The 20,971-nt window shown below is 39.9% G+C and overlaps 1 protein-coding gene across 2 annotated transcripts in view; it reads right to left on the bottom strand.

Moving 5' to 3' along the window:
- WDR70 (WD repeat domain 70) overlaps nucleotides 1-20,971 on the bottom strand; it is a 308,613-nt gene that overhangs the window by 109,588 nt on the left and 178,054 nt on the right. For both annotated transcript variants that reach the window (XM_056112067.1, XM_056112068.1), the window contains exon 10: nucleotides 19,624-19,798. In XM_056112067.1, coding sequence (XP_055968042.1) covers nucleotides 19,624-19,798 — 175 coding nt within the window. The remainder of the gene's footprint in view (nucleotides 1-19,623; nucleotides 19,799-20,971) is intronic.

Raw genomic sequence — 20,971 nt, 5'->3', positions numbered from 1 at the left:
GCCCCTTTGAAGGGATGTACAGAGACCCTGAAGTACTGACACACATGTCTTATAACTCTTGTAATATAGACTCATTTTACTGTCTTAACAGACAAGATGAGAAAGACAGAGACGGTTAAAAGTTCAAAAGGGTTTCAAATTAACACAGGAAAAAGACATTAAAGCCATTAAAATCATATGCTAAGAATTCTAGCTTATTACCAATATTTTGACTCACCTCTGAATGTTAGTAGATCTGTACATCAGCAGTTGAGAGTTCCCAACTGTAGCTGAAAATAAATTTACTGAAAGAACAGAGAGGAAGCCTATAATTGCTGGAGAGACAGTATCACAGCTCAAAGACTGTGAAGGAACAAGGCAGTCAGAATCAGAGCCAGACCCACACTCAGAACTGGTCTATAGGGCACTATGGCCATGATGATCATTTCAGAAGGTTGAGTGGGGAGCTGGAGCGATAGTACATTGGGTAGGGCATTTGCCTTGCTCAAGGCCAACCCTGGTTCAATTCCCATCCTCCCATATAGTCCCCCAAGCACCGCCAGGAGTAACTCCTGAGTGCAAAACCAGGAGTAACCTCTGTGGATCTATGGGTGTGACCCAAAAAGCAAAAAAGAAAGGGGACACTCCATGGTCACAAACCTACCTTGCAGCCATGAGGCTGTGATTTTATTTTGTTTTGTCTCTGAGCATTGTCAGGGACACACCCAGCAATGCTCCAAAGTTACTCCTGGCTCTGTACTTAGGGATCACTCCTGGCAGTGCTCGGGGGTAATATATGGGATGCCAGGGATTGTACCCAGGTCAGCTTTGTGCAAGGCAAGCACCTTACACACTATACTATCTCTCCAGTCCCAGGACTGTGATTTTGAACCATGGTAATATGGTAGTGCCTTACATTCTAAGTGCAATCTAAACAACACTATTATTTGTGAGTCCCCAGTGCCACAAGCAAAAGTGACCGCAAGTAATCGCAACAGTAATGGGAGGAAAGAGGAAAAACAAAACTGAGTGTTGGATCATCAGGGTCTCTGCTACCCCTAAATATTGTTTGTGACTCTCACTTCTACATTAGAACCAATTCTCCCTTTTCACTACTACCTAAATCACAGCCCAGGGAGAGGATCTCTACAATTCCAGAAAACTTACAAAAGCAGTTGATCCAGAACTCTGTAAATGGGGAAACCACACTCACACAAGCAGTCATTGTAAAACTTAAGCACATGTCAACACACAATATCTCTTTCTGGATTATTCAAGGGGCTACTCTCCACAAATACAGATAGATTCAGGGGCAAACAGGCTTTTTTTCCTGCTTATATTTAACAAAACTATTCAACTTTATTGACTTTATCAATATAAAAATAATTACTATCAAACATTTTGCTGTAACTTCAAACTAGTATGCAAAAGAAATGTCTAAAATATCTTTCTCTCTTCAAGATAAGTATTTTATGTGTGGGAAAACATAAAAGCCCCATGCAAATATCTTTAGCATCTCCATATGTTTTAACTCATAGTACTTGGGAAGTGTGCTGTGCTAAGAAATGTTTTATAGGCAAATCGTCCCAGTTTTAAAAATAAAATAGCAAAATGTCATCTGGCTACTAGATCTAGTCAATGACAAAGAATTCCATTTAAATTATGGCCATTTAAACTTAGCAAAATGTTTAAATTTTATGGCATTTCTATAACCATGATTCACCATCTCAGTAATAAAATAAAGAGCATAAATATAGTATAGAATAAATTATTTCCTTCAATGTATGTGGACTCCACAAATTACTTTCACTCAGGTCAATGGATTCACACACACACACAAACACATGCACACATGCACACACACACACCCCATATATATGTATATATATGCATATATGTATCTGTATATGTGTATATATACACATATGTATATATATTTAGATATATTCCTAATGCACTCAGTTAAGGTGATAACACTTAAAAATACAAATAAAGTTTGCAAAGATTCTAGTAGTCATTCTGTACCCAATTATTTGAATCCAAATTGATACCTTTCCTTGAAGCCTCTAATTCTCCCTTAGTGTCATAGAAGAATCTAGGAATACCCTTTGCACTATGCCCTTTCCTGACTGCAACCCCTTCCCCCCAGCAATGCTGGCGATCTCGAGGCATAGAGTAAGAATAAGAATCCTGTCCATTTTAGTCAGATTTTCTACTAAAGTTGCCAAGCATGCATTGCCTGTCTATTGATAAACCTATAGAAAAGAATGAGACCTCGAATACTTCCCTGCTGATGGACCCTTTAAAAGGGCTGGATGAATGACAGTCCTACTCTGAAAAGTCCTACAGATTATGGCTAAAAGCATTGTTTCTGGAGCCAGATAGTGATAGAGAATATGCCTTGCATATGAGACCCTGAGTTTGACTCCTGACATGAGAACAAAACCAAAACCAAAATGACACTGAAACCAGACTGGCTGGCGTCAAATCCCAAGTATATCTATTCCTTACCAGGCAACCTCAGGTAAATGATCCAATCATAATTAAATTAGCTTTAAGGGAAGATAAGAATACTAACCTCAAAGAGCTATACATATGGTCAGTGGGTAACTGGAGCTCCCAGTGTTTTACTAATTAGTTTTACTAATATTACTACTCTTGCTGCCACCACCATCACCACCACCACTATTAATGTAGAGATAGGGGAGAGTGAGAAGGTGAGTTCTCTGGCCACATGAAAACAAAGCCAACTGACTTCTTGGTGCACACAACCTTATTCAGTTCAATGACATATTAAGAAGTCAAGGAATATAAGCAGCTGGAAAACAGAGCACACACTTCAGCTCTGATGGGCACCCCGATGTGAACTCTTACAAAGAGGACTACATTTGATCCTTGTAACAATGTAGAAATGAAGCGTATTACTTAAATGAAGAAACTAAAACTTAGGAGGCAAATTTTTTTTTTCCTTTTTGGGTCACACCTGGTGATGCACAGGGCTTACTCCTGGCTCATACACTCAGGAATTACCCCTGGTGGTGCTCGGGTGACCATATGGGATGCTGGGAATCAAACCCAGGTCGGTTGCGTGTAAGGAAAATGCCCTACCCGCTGTGCGATTGCTCCAGCCCCAGGAAGCAAAATCTTTTCATCATACCAGAGCTATGAAAAAACCCTCACCCAGAAAAAAAGCGTTATAAAAAGAGTTAGCAAACAACTGACATGTATTTGTAATTATTAGATTCACGAGGATGTGATCTTAGGGGAAAGCTATAGGACTCTGATGGGTAGAGCTCTGCAAACTAACTCTTCTAGTTTATTAAGTCAGCAACAACTTAGTATATTCTACTCACAAGTGATTTCCCCAGTGGCTTATCGGATGCTGTCAGAGCCTCAGGTCAAATTTCAGGCAGGTGAATCATTTTCACATCCATCTATCGCCTGTTTTCATTCTCTGCAGCCCCTCCCCCACACATACCCTTCTCCAGCACCATTCAAGTGCTTGCTGTGTTCATAATAACCACGACCACTCAATACGCTAAACCATTTCTTCTGCAGCCCAAGGGTCTACTGTTTAAGTGCAGGCTTTCAATATGCTCAGAAAGGACTGGGATTAGTCATGCCTACCTCACACAGTTGCTGGGAACAAATTATATTTGGGATATGCTTTAGAAGTGCTTTCTCTATACTCACTACAATCAATAGAAGGGATTATAATTGGTACTTTTAAAAAAATGAAACCAAGTGGAATAAAAAGAAATCACAGTACATTGCTCATTACAAGATTAGGAATCATATGGTAAGTTTCCATTTCAATCACATCTGCTTGTGTGTGCAGGGCAAAGATACACGTGTAAGTTGCGACCACTGGTGGACCACCTCTGGTGGCCCCTGTGCATTGCTGGGATTGGCTGCCCCCAATAGCATTGCTAGGTAGGGCTTCTAATATCCTTTTATTTCCTCTTCATAAGACAACAATTCTGCTTTCTGCCACATTTCAAACTGAATGAGTATAAAAATTGGTTCTGAGGATCATAATGCAAACAGTAACCGGCTTCTTAACCATCTACTCCATGAACACAAGTGTTTTCTATCCATGACACACCCTTTAGATCAAACTGCAAAATTCTATATCAGGCATCTTAGAGAAAATAATTCTTTATGTACCTATTCATGAGCCTGGGCAATAACTCTGACAAAGCTGAGAACTATTTAAAATATTATGAATTATTGAAGTTTAACAGAATCATGCAAGACTGCAGATATATCAAAAAAGATGTTTGAAGAAATGAGGTCAATTATTAAGGCTTGTTTAATTAGTTAAAAAAAAAAAAAAAGGAGGGTGTGGGTGGGATTTGCTGCAGTACCAAGCGTCCTGGAACTCCAACCATCATTGGTTGCATCACTTCTGCAGTTGCAATGAATCAAAGAGTAAGTTAAAAGAGAATGCACGCAGCCCAGAGAACTGTTTCACATTTTTTGGCACAGACCTTACTTTCTGTATATAAAAGCCCTACTAGTGGCTCTATTGAGTGAACATTTAACATTTACTATTTTGTTTATAATGGTTGAAACAGTAATGTTTGGCCCCGTCAGCTTACACAATTAATCAGAGCTGTCCTGAAGCTCGGTCACATGGCTCAGGAAATAGCTCTCCTAGAGAGGCATCCCTTATATAGGCTTTCTAGCGACTACAGACATCCTGCAGAGAGTTTGACCATTTTAGACAACACAACAGCCCTGTCAGGACAACTGCAGAAGACTTTACTCAAACTAGAGAAGATACCAAAGCTCTTTTTATTTTGTTCTTTGCTAAGCATTAAGTAGCATTTGTTCCACATTACTAATCAACACAAGATAATGATGAATGTAAAACTGATCAAAATTAGCTAAAACATACTACAAAAATTAAAGTGGGCTTTCATACTACCCAAATACTTTCAAATTTCACCTTTTCATACTACCTTTCATACTTTCAACTCCTAAACTTACCACTAAGTAAATAAATAAATCAGGCCCCATGCCAGAGAATGATCAAGCATGTGTTCTGAAATGATTTTCCAAATTACACTGTCTATATTATACCAGTATACAACTATTTTAAAAATATAATTTAAATTACTGAGAAAAGTCACCTTTCCATGATATTTTACCTGTCAATTTCAGCTTCAAAAAATTCTCTCAAACCCAATCAGTACCAACTCGCCCCCCCAAAAATCACCTCAATTCTACAACAATCCATCTCCAGTATTTTCCCTTCACCTTTCCCTTCTGTGGTTATTTCCATTCAGAATAGCCAGAATGATTTCTTTAAAAAGGTAACTTGAGACCATGTTGTTCTCCTATAATTTTTCATCTTTGTTTTCATTATCCTTGAAGATACTCAACAAGTCTTTGACAATCTGCTTTTACCACCAATAACAAGGGTGGAATTTAGCCTTGATTTGTGATGCTTTAGTGACTTTAATAATTTTTTTAAAACCATGTAGAGGAAAGGAGTAATAATTACTGAAATCATTAAAACCCCCAGTAAGGGGGCTGGAGAGACAAGATAGCAGTAAGGCACTTTGACCTTGTAAAAGCAGCTCTCAATCATATAAAACTTAAACTGGAGGTTTTGGGTTCATGACTGATCTCCATTTTTCCTGCCCTAAATATCAACACACTTCCATAAATATTCATGTAAGTTTTCTGTTTTCTGTTCCTACCATGTTTAGGGGAAAAAATCAAATTCTTCTAGTTATACTTGGGCATTAACATGCTTTAAGAATACTTTTTAAATCTTGTGACTATTTATGCTAACTCAATTTTAATTTTTCTTCAGGCTTTCCTGAACAATTTTGATCCGTGTAAGACCTCCTAAGTCTAGGCATTTTTTCATACATTATTTTCATGTTAGTTTCTCCTTTCTACATATATTAATATCTATGCACTGAGGCAGTGCACAATTTAGCCCTTTTAAAGATAATGCACAAGGTCTGTATCTCAAAATTGGAGTATGAAAATATGAAGTTTGGGGATAAAATTAAGTACCGAGCACAAAAGTAAATTAAATTCCTCAAAATTTAATTCAGAAATACTTATTAAGTCCTTATCAGAGAGCTAAGAATGTAGCTCAGCAATAAAATATTTGCCTTGCATATGTGAGGCCCTATGTTCAATCCCTAGGTGCCACAAAATAATAAATAAATGAATAAATAAATAAATAAAAGAGGGAAAAGGAAAACTAAATTTCCTATCACATGCTTCACATACCTGAGGACCCAATGCTTACAGGAAAAAGTCTTGCCTCTGAAGAGCATAGAACACATAAACTTAGTAGAACAAAGTATTACCTACTTCATCCCCTGCCAGGAGTAATTCCTGAGTACAGGTGCCAGGAGTAAGGAGTGAGCATTGCTGGGTGTGGCCCCAAATCAAATAAATAACAAATAAAGTGCACTGCAGATTCAGTGTTGAATAATTATCAATTTTAAAACAAGGACCAAGGGCTAGAGCATAGTACAAAAGATAGGGTGCTTGCCTGGCACATAGTCAGTCAGGGCCTGTTTCCAGGCAATCCATATGATGCCCAGAGCCCACCAGGAGTAATTCCTGAGCCTAGAACCAGGAGTAAACCCTGCGCCCAGTTAAATCCTGGGTGTGGCCTCGAAACAAAACAAACAAACAGACAAATAAAAACCACAGGTAAATAAATAAGGATCATTTAACTTTTTTAGTTTTCCCATCAAAGTATATCTCAGTATCATTTCATTCATCCATTTTAAGGGCACAATTTAATTATCTGTGGTAAATGTAGAGAGTTGTGGAACCATCAGCCCATCTAGTTGTAGAATATCTCCATCAGGATCCTCGTTTTTTGAGCCTAAAATGGGCAGCACAGTAATTAGAAGTGTAGGTTCGAGTGCAGACCACCTGGTTCCACAATTTACCAGCTGCATGGCTCAGGCCAGGCTGGTAACCCTTCTCTGCTGTGCTTTAGTGGTCTCCTCTAAAATAAGCAGTTAATTGTGACACCCACACCTCACAGGATTGTTCCCAGGGTCAAATACTAACATACATACATACATACATACATACACACACACACACACACACACACATATACATACATAACACTGGACATAATTTACATGAAGTACTCAATCAATATTAACTATGGCTGTTATGGGCTTTTTTTCATTTTTTTTTCATTTCATCATCCTGTTAATCGTCGATTGCCTCGAGCAGGCCCCAGTAACGTCTCTTTCATCCTAGCCCTGAGATTATATTCACGGCTCTTTAGGAGAATGAGACCCATCATTGTTACTGGTATTTGGCATATTTGGTAGGCCACGGGGAGTTTGCCAGACTCTGCCCTGTGGGCAGGCTACATTCGATAGCCTGCAAGTTTGTCCAAAGTAGGAATGAGACAATAAGATGTCATAAAGAAAAGTTCTGATAAGATGTCACGCGGCCGCTTTAAAATCTATTTATAGAAAACAACTGGATACATGGGGTCCAGAGAGACAGTATAGCAGGCAGGGTGTTTGCCCTTACATGTAACAGACCGGTTTCACTCTCCAGTACACCATGTGGTCTCCTGAACCTCACCAGTAGTCCAGAGGACAGAACCTGGAGTAAGCCTTAAGCACCAGCGGGTGTGGCCAAAATACTGTTGATACAATAAGCATCACTCCATATTAAAACCAAAAACAAATCACAATTAAAAAGTATGATGTTCTGATATCACCCATTCATCTAATAAATACTACTAGAAGCATGTTCAAATTCCATTCTCTTTTTAGAAATAGGAAAGTAGAAATATTTTAAGTCCCTGATTTTAGGAAGTTTAGAGGGAGACAAAAAAATAAGCAGATAAAAATCAAAGCAAATGAATGACAAAATAAGCTTTATAAAGATAGTGCAGGCACAATGGCATAAAAACAAGGCAACAGTATAGATACAACACAAGGAGATGCAAGAATACTAAATCTATCCGTAGTCTAGTCTAGGACTTTTTAAAATTTTCCAGTTGCAACAACCCTTTCATCTGAGAAATTTTTATGTGACCGAGGTATATAAATCAGTGTGGAACTCACACAAGTACTGATAATAACTTTTCAAAATATTTGGGGGGGATCTCTACATACAGTTAGTTACGCAATGCCATGAGTCCAGCTCTTGATACAACGTTCTTCAGTAACTTCTACTACTAAACTTCCGTTGAGTCTCTGAAATGATATTTTAACAGAATGGGAAGCTACACTCAGGGCAATAGCCATGACAAAAAAGAGTCACTCAGGACAACAAAGGCTGCCAGTTGGCACAAGGCCTAGTTATATTTGTAGCACAGAAGGAAGTCAGGGAGCCTGGAGTTCAGTGAGCAAGAGGAAAAATGGTAGACGATGAGGTTAAGCAGATAAGACACCCAGACTGCTACACAATTCTTGAGCCAATGTTGAGTCACTAAATGGACATTTCTGCAGCTCAAGAAACAGCATCACCCTGAGCTAACTGTGTCCAAGTACTCTTCAAAAACCTATGACTTAAAAATGGAAGGGTGGAAGCATTGTCAAGGTGGAAAAGTGAGCCGTGTGAGTTGCACCAGGTCAAAAATGCAATGAAAAGATAGCTCACTGGCTAGCGTGCTTACCTCACACACAGCTTGATACCAGGCACCACATAAGGTTCCCCTGAGGACGAGTAGGAGTGATCCCTGAGCACAGCCAGGTGGGCCCTCCCCCACCCCCAACCCACAGAGTAACATAACAGAAAAGACCAAAGGATTCCATGAGTGGTCCTACAGAGGAGAAGTGTGGCTAAGAAGTACTTAGCTAAGAGTTCTTCCAGGAGCAAATACGTGTAAAGGGTTATACTGTATAAAGTAGCTATTATATAGTATGCTAACTAACAGCTACAGGGTGGGGAGAGGGGTGAAGAAGGTACATGGAGGTGCTGTGGCAGGTGGTGGCAGTATCAGAGGCAGCTGACCACAGTGACAGATCACACAGCAGAATCTATAAGCTATAAATGCACACAAGACCTTTGGGCTCTTTACTTGCACAAGGCCTAGGTGAGAAGTTGATCCAGAGGCCCAGCAGCTCCAAGACAGGCAAAAACTATTGTAGTCACAAACACCAACATCTGTTTCCTGCCAGCACTTCAGGCATAGGCTTCTGGCCTCAGGTGGTATCAGGAAAAGACTAAAATTTGTGGGACAGGAGAGACAGTACAGCAAGCAGCATGCTTGCCTTGTACATGGACAATTTGGGTTCCATCCCTGGCACTCCATGTGGTTCCCCAAGACTAGCCAGAAGAAACCCCTGAGCAAGAGCCAGGAGTAAGCATTGAGCCACCAGGCATGACTCAAAAAAAAAATAAAAACAACGGAAACAATAAAAGATGTACCCTCCCCCTAAATCCCATGTCAGGGCAAGCATCTACCAGTTAAGTAGAGGGGTGGGGGTTAGGGGAGGGTTCTTTGGAACACTGATGGAGAAAGGAAGGCTCTCTGGTGGTGGTGTAATATTGGAATAACGTGTCTATGAAAGGTATAATTAACAGTAGATCCAGGTATCTCAATTTAAAAAAAAATTTTTTTAATGACAATAGTAAAAGTACTTGTATAACAACACTGTTTTTAGGATTAAATAGACAATCACATCTGAAGTGCTTAAAATACTGCTTCGCCCAGCGGATTTCAAGAACTGGTCTGCACCCATGGAACAGGGTTGAATATACTGAACATCTCCCCAAACATATGATCATCTAATCTTTGATAAAGGAGCAAGAAATGTGAAATGGAGTAAGGAAAGACTCTTTAACAAATGGTGCTGGCAAAACTGGATGGCAACATGCAAAAAAATGGGCTCAGATCGCTGCCTAACACCATATACAAAAGTAGGCTCAAAATGACTTAAAGACCTCAACATCAGACCAGAATCCATAGAGCACATTGAAGACAAAGTTGGAAAAACCCTCCATTACACTGAAGCTAATGGTATCTTCAAAGATCTCATGCCACTGGCCGAGCAAGTGAAAACAGAGATAGACAAATGGGACTATCTTAAACTAAGAAGCTTCTGCACCTCAAAAGAAACAATGACCAAAATACAAAGACAGTCTACAGAATGGGAAAGGATATTCGCCGAATACATATCTGACAAGGGGTTGATACCAAGAATATACAAAGTACTGGTTGAACACAAGAGGAAAACATCTAACCCCATCAAAAAATAGGGTGACAAAATGAACAAAAACTTTCTCAAAGAAGAAATCCAAATGCCAAAAAGGCACATGAGAAAATGCTCCACATCATTACTCATCAGGGAGATGCAGATCAAAACCACAATGAGATATCATCTCACACCACAGAGATTGGCCCACATCCACAAGAACAAAAGCAACCAGTGTTGGCACGGATGTGGCGAGAAAGGGACCCTCCTTCACTGCTGGTGGGAATGTCAACTGGTTTAGCCCTTTTGGAAAACAGTATGGACGATTCTCAAAAAATTAGAAATTGAGCTCCCATTTGACCCAGCAATACCACTCCTGGGAATACATCCCAGAGAGGCAAAAAAAGTATAGTTGAAGTGACATCTGCACTTGTTTGTTCATTGCAGCACTCTTTACAATAGCCAGAATCTGGAAAAAATCTGAGTAACTGAGAACAGATGACTGGCTAAAGAAACTTTGGTACATCTACACAATGTAGTACTATGTAGCTGTTAGAAAAGACGAAGTCATGAGATTTACATACAAGTGGTACTACATGGAAAGTATCATGCTAAGCGAAATGAGTCAGAAAGAGAGGGACAGACATAGAAAGACTGCATTCATCTGGGGAACATAAAGTAACAAAATAGGAGACTAACACCCAAGAGCAGCCAAGATTAGCACCAGGAGGTTTGCTCCATGGCTTGGAGGTCAGCCGCACATTCTAGGGGAAAAGGCAGCTCAGATAGAGAAGGGAGCACCAAATAAAGGGTTTTTGGAGGATCCTCCCAGGAGGGGAGATACATGTTGAAAGTAGACTATAGACCGAACATGATTGCCACCCAGTGCCTCTTTTGCAAACCACAGCACCCAAAAGGAGAGAGAGAACAGAGGGGAATGCCCTGCCACAGAAGCAGGGTGGGGTGGGGGGGATGGGAGGTGTGAGGGATACTGGGATCCTTGATGGTGGAAAATGTGCACTGGTGGAGGGATGGGTACTTAATCATTGTATAATTGAAACCCAAGTACAAAAATTTGTAAGTCTACAACTGTAACTCTTGGTTTGTCACTAATAAAAATTTAAAAAAAAAAAAAAGGACTGGTCTGCAGACTGACCTAGGTCAGTCTTCAGATATAAAAAGATTGAAAACTACTAACTCATAGAAATATTCCAATAAATGCTATGATAATTATTATTATAGTAGTGATAGAAAAAGGAAGAGCAGTAGTAGAAGGGGTGAGGGAACATGGTTCTAGATGAAGATTTTACCTGAACTCAATTTTGCATGAAATACAAGTCTCTCTAAAAGTTATTATCTGGGATGAATGAAGGTATGATAATACCAGTGATCTGGTTGCATAGAGAAGGGAACTACTGGATACATCAATTCTTCACAACCTTTCCCCCACTGCTAAGGTTTTGGGTACTCTAAAACCATTCTTGCCTTGGGGTTCCAACTTCCAGTAGAGCCTTTTCTGCTGTCATCTCCTCACTGATCTCTTCATTCACATGGCTTTACACTTTAAAAAATATCTTTTCTCTCATTTCAGTGGAAGAAAATGAAATTGTCCAGCATATCATGTTTAGCTGGAATATTAAATTTAATTATCCTATTACTTCTAGCTTCAACAAACATGAATAATAATCAACTCTACACAAAAGAAAACTTAATTTGGCCACTTAAAAGTCTTAATTAGTGTTTTCTCACTTTAAAATGTTACTTTCAACACTATATGGTATCTTACAAGAACACTGTAAGAAAAACTATATGCTTTTGTTGAAATTATTGAAAATTAGAAGCCAGAGAGATAATACCGTGGGTAAGGCATTATCTGAGGCTAACCTGAGGTTGATCTCCAGACCCCATATTGTCCCTCAAGACCTTCCAGGAGTGATCCCTAAGCACAGAGCCAGGAGTACAGCCTCAGCACAACAAGGTGTGGCCCCACACAAAAGGAGACAGAAAAAAAATTGAAAATTAGGGTTTGAGGGCCTGCAAGTAATTTTGCATATTTTTGTCATTATTCGTGGTTTTAATCAATGACATACTTTTCTTGACATCATTTTTCAAAACATGTGCATGTCAAAAAAAAGTAAAATTAAAAGAAATTTGTATGTCAGATGTTTTTTCTTGAATGTTCATAAAAAATATTTATAATTCATCTATATACGCAAGCATACCAACCAAGGGCTATATCACCTTCTAATTTATAGTGGCTTCACTTCATTCTTCAGATGCAGAATGATTGGCAGGTTATAGCAGATATCTATATTATCTCCCTAAATATCTACCATCAATTTAGTCATCCAGGAATCTATTAAATGCAGATTTGTGACACTTTCACAACCAGAGTTTAAGAGCAACCTAAATTTTAACTTTTGCTTTCTACAAAACACACAACTAAACTAGGAACTAAAAAGATAAAGGAGAACCAACAATTATTAGAAATCTTTTATTTGTTAGTCCTTGTCTGGGTGCCTAAAATGCATTACCTAATGTCTTCCAAGTAACCTGATATAGCAGGGATATGTCCTCATCAGACAAATAAGAAAAACAACAATGCTGTTAGGAAACTCAGGGAAGAAAGTCCTGTGGAATCTGGTGTCAAGCTATCCTATGGATGACTCTAACAAATTACTTGGTGGTTTTCACTTCTGATTTTACTCCTGGTTCTGCACTCAGGAATTACTCCTGGCTGTGCTCTGAGGACCATTTGGGAAGCAGGGATCAAAACTGGGTCAGCCACATGCAAGGCAAACTCCCTACCTGTTGTACTATTGCTCTGGCCACTCACTTCTCATCCTATTTAGAAAAGTGGTGGGTGCTCACAAACATTAATTGAAATGCTAATTTAGATAACTAGGTAGTTAGCTAGATAGACAGAGAGAGGTATAAAGATATAGAGCAAAATACAACAGCACAGTAGATGATTTGTATAAGCATTATAGGATAGAGACAGAATGATAAGATCAGAGAGGAGAGACATTTAATAAAAATAGCAATGTTTAGGGAAAAATACACATTTCAAATACTTCCATTTAAACAAATTCAGGGGCGGGGGAAATTAGAGCTATATCCACTCAGTTAAAGGACTGCCTATCCATGTTAGCTTTATTATTATTATTTTTATTTTTGGTTTGGTAAAGAGGTGATGTTTGAACCTGGAAATGAAACCTGGGTGAATCAGAGATAAGGCAAATGACTTAAGCCCTACACCTTTCCCATTCCTATCCATGCTAATCTTCAAGCAAAAAGCAAACTGAAACTTCTCTCTCAATACATAAGAAACAAACAAAAAATTAACCCATGTATATATAACTTTATAGAAAAGAGCATAAATCAACCTAATCTAACAGTGACTGGAGAATGCTTAAAGATGGGTTGTACTAGCAACACTACTATTAGGACTTTTTCTGTATTCTCTCTCCTGCATGCTTGCTCTCTGATTCACCAGAGGCTTCATTTGCCCAGAGGCTTCTCTCCTGGTGTGATTAACAGTTCTTGCCCCAGCTTTCTCTCATCCATACCAATCATTCTCTGGCAAAGAGGAGAGCAGACACTGATCAGCCACTGAGCTGGAGAAGCATCTCTGCAGCACCTCACAGGCTTGAAGCTTGCCTGCTAAGGCGTTGTCCTATGTGGTCACTTTCCCAAAGGGGACAACTAGGATGGCAGGCCAAAGAGCAGCAGGAGGAGGCAGTCAGGTGGACAGTTGGTCAAGTTACTAGCAGTATCCTATTGCCAAATCAAATACCATCAAAATTTATTCCCTGCCCCTGTAATGACAAGACATGCGGAAACTCATGGAATGGGAGTGGAGCCGGCCCTTTCCTCCCCACCCCAACGAGACCCCGAGTTGCCACCCATGAATGGCCCCTCTGGATCCTGATCAAGCTGCTTAACTGCCATGATCCCAGAGGCTCAGAAACAAATCTCGGAACCCGGCGGCTTTTGGCAGAAATGTGTCTGGTCCCTGCAGAGGTTACCAGCACCGGGCCACCCCAGAGGGGAAAGGGTGCTGTGCCTCCACCTGCTCCCCCTTGGCGGCTCGGTGGCCGCCATCCTCCAGAGGTCACTGGACAGTTAGGATTGAATTCACAGTAATGAGACACATGAGACACATGGGGCTTCATGGGATGGGGGTGGAGCCGGCCCTTTCCTCCCTGTCCCAATGAGACCCCCGAGTCACCACCCATGAACAGTCTCGCTGGCTCCTGATCAACTGCTTAACAGCCATGATCCAAGAGATTCAGGACCAAGAGACTCTGGAATAAATCTCGGAACCCAGCAGATTTTGGCAGAAATCCCTCCATATTTAATTGTTAAAATTTTGGAATTACAAAATCTCACAGTCACTACTGCAGCCCCACGACATCATGTTATTCATGACCAACAATAGAAAACAAATTGTCTACTGTTGCCTTTTCGGCAGATCTGAGTGTTGGGGTAAAATCCCAAATAATAATGGTAGGTCTGATGTCAAAATACTGAGTGTGATGAAAGTAGAGAGAGAGTAGTATGGAAATCATCTGCTCCACAGTTAGGGACATGGGGAGTATACTGGGAGCTTTGGTGGTGGAAAATGGGCACTGGTGAAAGTACGGGTTTTTCATTGTATGACCGAGACTTAAACCTGAGAGCTTTGTAACTAACTGTTCTCATGGTGATTCAATAAATAAAATCATAAAAAAGGAAAAACAAAAAGAAAATATATTCCCTCCCAAAACCTGTGTCTAGGAAAGGCAAAATCCCATGAATATGATGGATTCACATTTTCCTGTCCAAACCTAATTTGTGATTGCAACACAAGCAAATAAAGCATGTTCGCTGAACCAAGAGTCTAAAATTGTGTAGATCTTTTATAATATTAAAGAATTGCAATGTGCTTTAAGCAAAGTGGAAAAAAATGTTGGTAGATACCTTAAAAACAGTTGGAGACAGGGAAATAGCTCAAAGGGCTGGGCACAAGCTTTACAGGCTGGAGACTCAGGTCTGATCCCTGCTACCTGTGGTTTGCACCCGCTGGGCCTACCCCCAGCACTACAGGCAGTGTCTCCCCAAAGAAATGTGCCTGGAAGTAGCCCCTGAGCACTACTGCATGTAGCCTTGCACAGAAACCAACAAAAAATTAGAAGAGAAACTATCAGGTATGATAAAGATATTCATGCTATCAAAAACTATACTTAAGACATGGAAACACTTTCATAAAACCCACCTCTATGTTTCTACATGCTAAATATTTCTATCATTAGCAATATGTCAAAACTAAAATCATTATCTAGCTCTCCTTCCTTCCCCTCCATCTCTATCTCACTCAGTTTATGTATACCTAGAATCATTTCTCATTTATTTCTTGGGATCCCTTCCCATGATAATTAGCTAAACTGGCCAAGGGATCAGTGCAAGGGCCCAAAGATGTGGTGCTGCTCAGGCCCTATGGTAATGACCCGAGCTGCCCTAGCAGCGCTTGGGAGCCTCCAGGGATACACCTGGAGATGTTCAGAGGACCAGGCAGTAGCAGGGATCAAAATGAGGTTGCTGCATCTAAAGCCCTGTATTAGCACTCATTCCCTACCTAAAATAGTGTTTTAAATCTCTTCTTAGTAGTGAACAATCTCATTTTATATTGCCTTATCTGAAAATGTTCGTTTACGCATTCATTTAATAAACTATTACTGAGAATCTGCTAAATGTGAAGCATTGCCATTTGGAGGGGGCAAAACAGACAAGAAGCCTTTATATCCGGGAGCTAACATCCTATTTGAGGAAAACAAAGCATGTCAGATACTGATCAGCACCATGGAAGAAAATTGGAGGACAGGAGGCTGCCCCGGGAGGGGAGGTTATCATTTTATAAAGGGTGGTGCTTGCAAACTGAAAAAGAATGCTGCAGGGTTTCAAGGAGTACAAGCCAAGAAAAACTATAGTTCTTAGGCTTTCTTACCTCAGTGTAACAGGTCCCTATAGATGATTTATTGTTGTAAAAGTAATAGCTAAGTCAATTGTATTTAAATCAAGTGTATTTTCTGCTAGCAAGTTTTTTTTTCTATTCTGATTTGTCTGCAGGAAACACATTTAATGCGCAAATATAGAAGATGAATAAAACATAATAAATGTGATGTCAAATAATGTCATAGACTTATGTGTTATCAAGTTCCAGCAAGACAGAATCAAAGGCTTGGATTAGCAGAATGGTGTAAAAGATTTTAAGAATGGGGCGGGAGCGACAGTACAGCAGACAGAGCACTTGCCTTGCACATAGTTGACCTGGGTTTGATCCCTGGCACCCCTTAAGGTCCCCTGAGCCCTGGCAGGAGCGATCCCTGAGCTCAGAGCCAGAAATAACCCCTGAGCATAACTGGGTGTGGCACAAAAACAAAAACAAAGAAGACCTTTGGGAAGAAGACTGAAATTAAACAGTTTTGTCTTCAACAGAACTAAAAATAGAAGATATTCATAATTTAAAGAGATATAAAAAGGCAATATTTAAAATTCATGCTGAACTTTATAAAAACTTTTTATAAACTGAACTTTATATAAATGAAAAATAGTTCCAAAACCAGTATACCTCTCAGTGTACTTATTACATATAGCACTCAACAGTTCCACAAGAAAATGTCAGATTTCAGAATCTCTGTTTAAGTCAATAACACCAAAAGACGATAAAAACCAGTTACTAAAAAATTTATTGCTTGCTTAAAACTCAGTTTACAATTAAAAGAATTTTTTAAATCTCTGTGCTGTTATGAAGCTTTATGGAGTTTATAGTTCAGATGAAAACAGAAATAAAAAGATCTGACAAACACAAAATGCCAAGGATATTTCCAGCATTATCTACATGGATATTTTTTCCCTATCATTACTTTTTACTTTATTCTATGACAAGACATTTTCCTAAAAGGCAGATAAAAATTAATAACAATAAACTACTATTCCTGGTGTCCTATTAAAACTATAAAAGTATGAACAACAATGTTTTTGGAAAAAATGTTAGTTTAAAGGAAGCAGAATGACAAACACAATGAAGGCAGGAATTTTTGAGAATGTGTAGCCATCCCTATGCTTAGAATAGTGCCTGCCATTTTATAAACATTTAATAAAATAAAAATTTAACAAAAATTTTTTCCTAAAAGAAAATTGCATTGTTATAAAATTAGTAAACTTTTTTAATTTTAACATTTGTAATTTGAATCATTCCATTTGTCAAAAATTTTACCATTTATAAATGCAAATAAATTAATCATATTTGTAAGTAAGAGAAATAACCAAAAGACAGTATTTCTATAGTTAAAAAATTTTATGATCTTCCACCTGGGGAACATAAAGTAACAAAATAGGAGACTAACACCCAAGAGTGGCCAAGATTAGTGCCAGGAAGTTTGCTCCATGGCCTGGAGGCCAGCCACACATGCTAGGGGAAAAGGGAGCTCAGATAGAGAAGGGAGCACCAAATAAAGGGTGTTGGGATGGAAGAAGCATGCTGAAAGTAGGCTATAGACCAAACATGATTGCCACTCAATGCCTCTTTTGCAAACCACAACACCCAAAAGGAGAGAGAGAACAAAAGGAAATGCCCTGCCACAGAGGCACAGTGGGATTGGGGGGGATGGGGAGTGGGAGGGATACTGGGAACCGTGGTGGTGGAAAATGGGCACTGGTGGAGGGATGGGTACTTGATCATTGTATAACTGAAACCCAAGCACAAAAATTTGTAAGTCTACTACTATACCTCATGGTGTTTTACTAATAAAAATTTTTTAAAAATTTATGATCTTTCCCATTTCAAAACTTATTTTAACAATGACCTAAAACTATAAAGAAAAAAATCTGATACATATTCAACTGGAATGTCATGAAATATTAAAATATTGCTTAAATTACTTATTATTATTATTATTATTATTATTATTATTATTTGCTTTTTGGGTCACACCCAGCCAATACTCAGGGGTTACTACTGGTTCTGCACTCAGAAATCACTCCTGGCAGTGCTCGAGGGACCATATGGGATGCTGGGAATCGAACCCGGGTCAGCCACGTGCAAGGCAAACACCCTACCCGCTGTGCTATTACTCCAGCCCCAAATTACTTAGTATTATTTAAATTAGAAATAATTGCAAGATTACAGTTGGATGGTCCAGGTCATTTTGCTGTTTCTCTAAATCTTTTAATGAAATGTATTCTTTTACACAACCATGAAATTCTTCAAGTTTAAAACTGAGAGCAAAGATACACAGTAAGTTATACTGTGCTCCTATATTCATTGTAGCACTGTTCACAACTGCCAAGATCTGGGAAAAACCCAACTGCCCAAGAACAGATGACTAGATAAAGAAATTATAATATATGTGTGTGTGTGTATACACATATATAATGGATTAGTACTCAGCTATGAGAAAAGATAAATTCCTGAAGTTGCTGTCATATGTATTATACTGAATCATGTCTGAATAAGCACAGTGAGTCAAAAGAAACAGGAAAAATGCCAAGTGATCTCTCATATATGTGGAGTATAAAAGAACATATTAATGGGGGTTGGGGAGAGAGGCTGGTAAAAACAGACCCTATGAAAATAGCCCACATTGCATTCATCTGGGGGACATAAAGTAACAAAATAGGAGATTAATACCCAAGAATAGCCAAGATCAGTACCAGGAGGATTACTCCATGGCTTAGAGGCCAGCCGGGCATTCTAGGGGAAAGGGCAGCTCAGATAGAGAAGGGAGCACCAAATAAAGTGTTTTTGGAGGATCCTCCCAGGATGGGAGATGCATGCTGAAAGTAGACTATAGACCGAACATGACTGCCACTCAATGCCTCTTTTGCAGACGACAACACCCAAAAGGAGAGAGAGAATAAAAGGAAATGCCCTGCCACAGAGGCAAGGTGGGATGGGAGGGGTGGGGGTAGGAGGGATACTGGGATCCATGGTGGTAGAAAATGGGCACTGGTAGAGGGATGGTATCATTGTATAATCGAAACCCAAGCACAAAAATTTGTAAGTCTACAACTGTACCTCATGGTGTTTCACTAATAAAAATTAAAAAAAAAAAAAGAAAGAAAATAGCCCAGAGAACAGAGTTTACTGAGAGAGGGAGGCAATGGAGGGTGTAGCAATACTAAATGCCTGAAACACTGCTATCTTAACAGCACCGAAAACCACAGCTTCAAAATTTTTAAAAGAAAATGATCTTTTAAATTTTATACCAAAAAAATTGGAATTATCTTTTAAAAAAAGTCTAATACGCACTGGAAAATACTGGAATGTTCGCTGAAATGCTGTTTACTGTAAAAGTCCCAATGTTTTGTCAACTAACACTAAAGTTTAAATTAGAGCTAAACTCAGGAAATTGACCTTCATAATATTTTAACATAATGTTTGTCTTTATTAGGTGGTTTCTTCTTTTATTTTTTTAAAAAGTAGACTTAAATGTCCTTTACTTACAGTCATATTTCGGTCCCAGATCTGTATGCTTCCATTCTGGCAGGCAGCTGCTATGAGGTTTCCATCTCGACTATATGTGCATGTGGTAGGAATTACTTTTTTGCCCTGCATCGTCCGTGGTTTAAACACACTTTTTTGCTTCTTTGGGTTTTCAACGTCCCAAGTCCTCACAGTCCTAAAAAGAATAAGAAAAGAATTTGAAATAAGAAGACTCCACAGAGACTGCTTCGATGCACAGGGGTTACTCCTGGCTCTGCACTCAGGAGTTACTCCTGGCGGTGCTCAGGGGACCATATGGGATGCTGGGAATTGAACCCGGGTCGGCCGTGTGCAAGGCAAACGCCCTACCTGCTGCGCTCTCTCTCCAGCTCCCACAGCTTCACCTTTTAAACCTATTAACCTAAAAGTAAAGTTAAGTAAAGGCCCTCCCGTTGATCATCGATTTGCTTGAGCGGGCCCAGTAACGTCTCCATTGGAGACTTTGTTGTTACTGTGTCTGGCATATCGAATACGTCACAGGGAACTTGCCAGGTTCTGCCGTGCGGGCGAGATACTCTCGGTAGCTTGCCGGGCTCTCCGAGAGGGGCGGAGGAATCGAACTCGGGTCGCCCATGTTGGCTGCGTGCAAGGCAAACGCCCTACCGCTGTGCTATCGCTCCAGCCCTATTAACCTAATCATTATTTTTCAATAAAATGAGTTTAAACAAGTTTACTCAATAAAATAAGTTGAGCCACCTGAATCACGCTGTCAAACAGCCAAGTGGCAATTTCTACTTGAAATCTCTCATTTTTATTAGTTCTGATTCACCAAGGCAGTGGATTGCAAGGTCCCAGAGTTGAGGGGGTGCCCTAGTTCTCACCATGGGAGGGCGGCGAGGGCACCTCAACGCTGGCAGGAGGTCTCCACCACCATTTCTTCTCCAGACCAGTCCACACCACCAGTGCCGCACACAGCATATTATGGAGGAAAACCTCTTTGAGTGACAACTGTCTGGAGATTGCCCGAGTCATGAACAAAAACAGCCCTGGCCTCAGTGCCAGTCCCTGCCAGGCCACCACTGCCAGCACCACTGAGGCTAAGAGGACATAGTGCCGCTGCCAAGTCAACCTGGACATGGCGGGATGGGGGTCACAAGGACATCAGCAGCGTGATGGTGCCCATGATGGTGCCCTTGGCCTTCCTGACACTGCAAAATGCCACTATGCCTCTGGCCGGACTTCAACAACTCAGGATCAAGTTTTCTGAGAAATTAAATCGCCAAAACTTAGGTATGTGTAAGTATGTGTAAGCCATGCCCACAAACCACCTCCACTTCAGTCATACAAGCTCATGTATTGGCCTTGCTAC

The sequence above is a fragment of the Sorex fumeus genome, unplaced genomic scaffold (genome assembly GCF_029834395.1).
Source record: "Sorex fumeus unplaced genomic scaffold, SorFum_2.1 ptg000015l, whole genome shotgun sequence".
Lineage (NCBI taxonomy): Eukaryota > Metazoa > Chordata > Mammalia > Eulipotyphla > Soricidae > Sorex > Sorex fumeus.
Note: the sequence above shows the minus strand (reverse complement) of the source record. Positions and strands in the feature narration are given on the sequence as shown.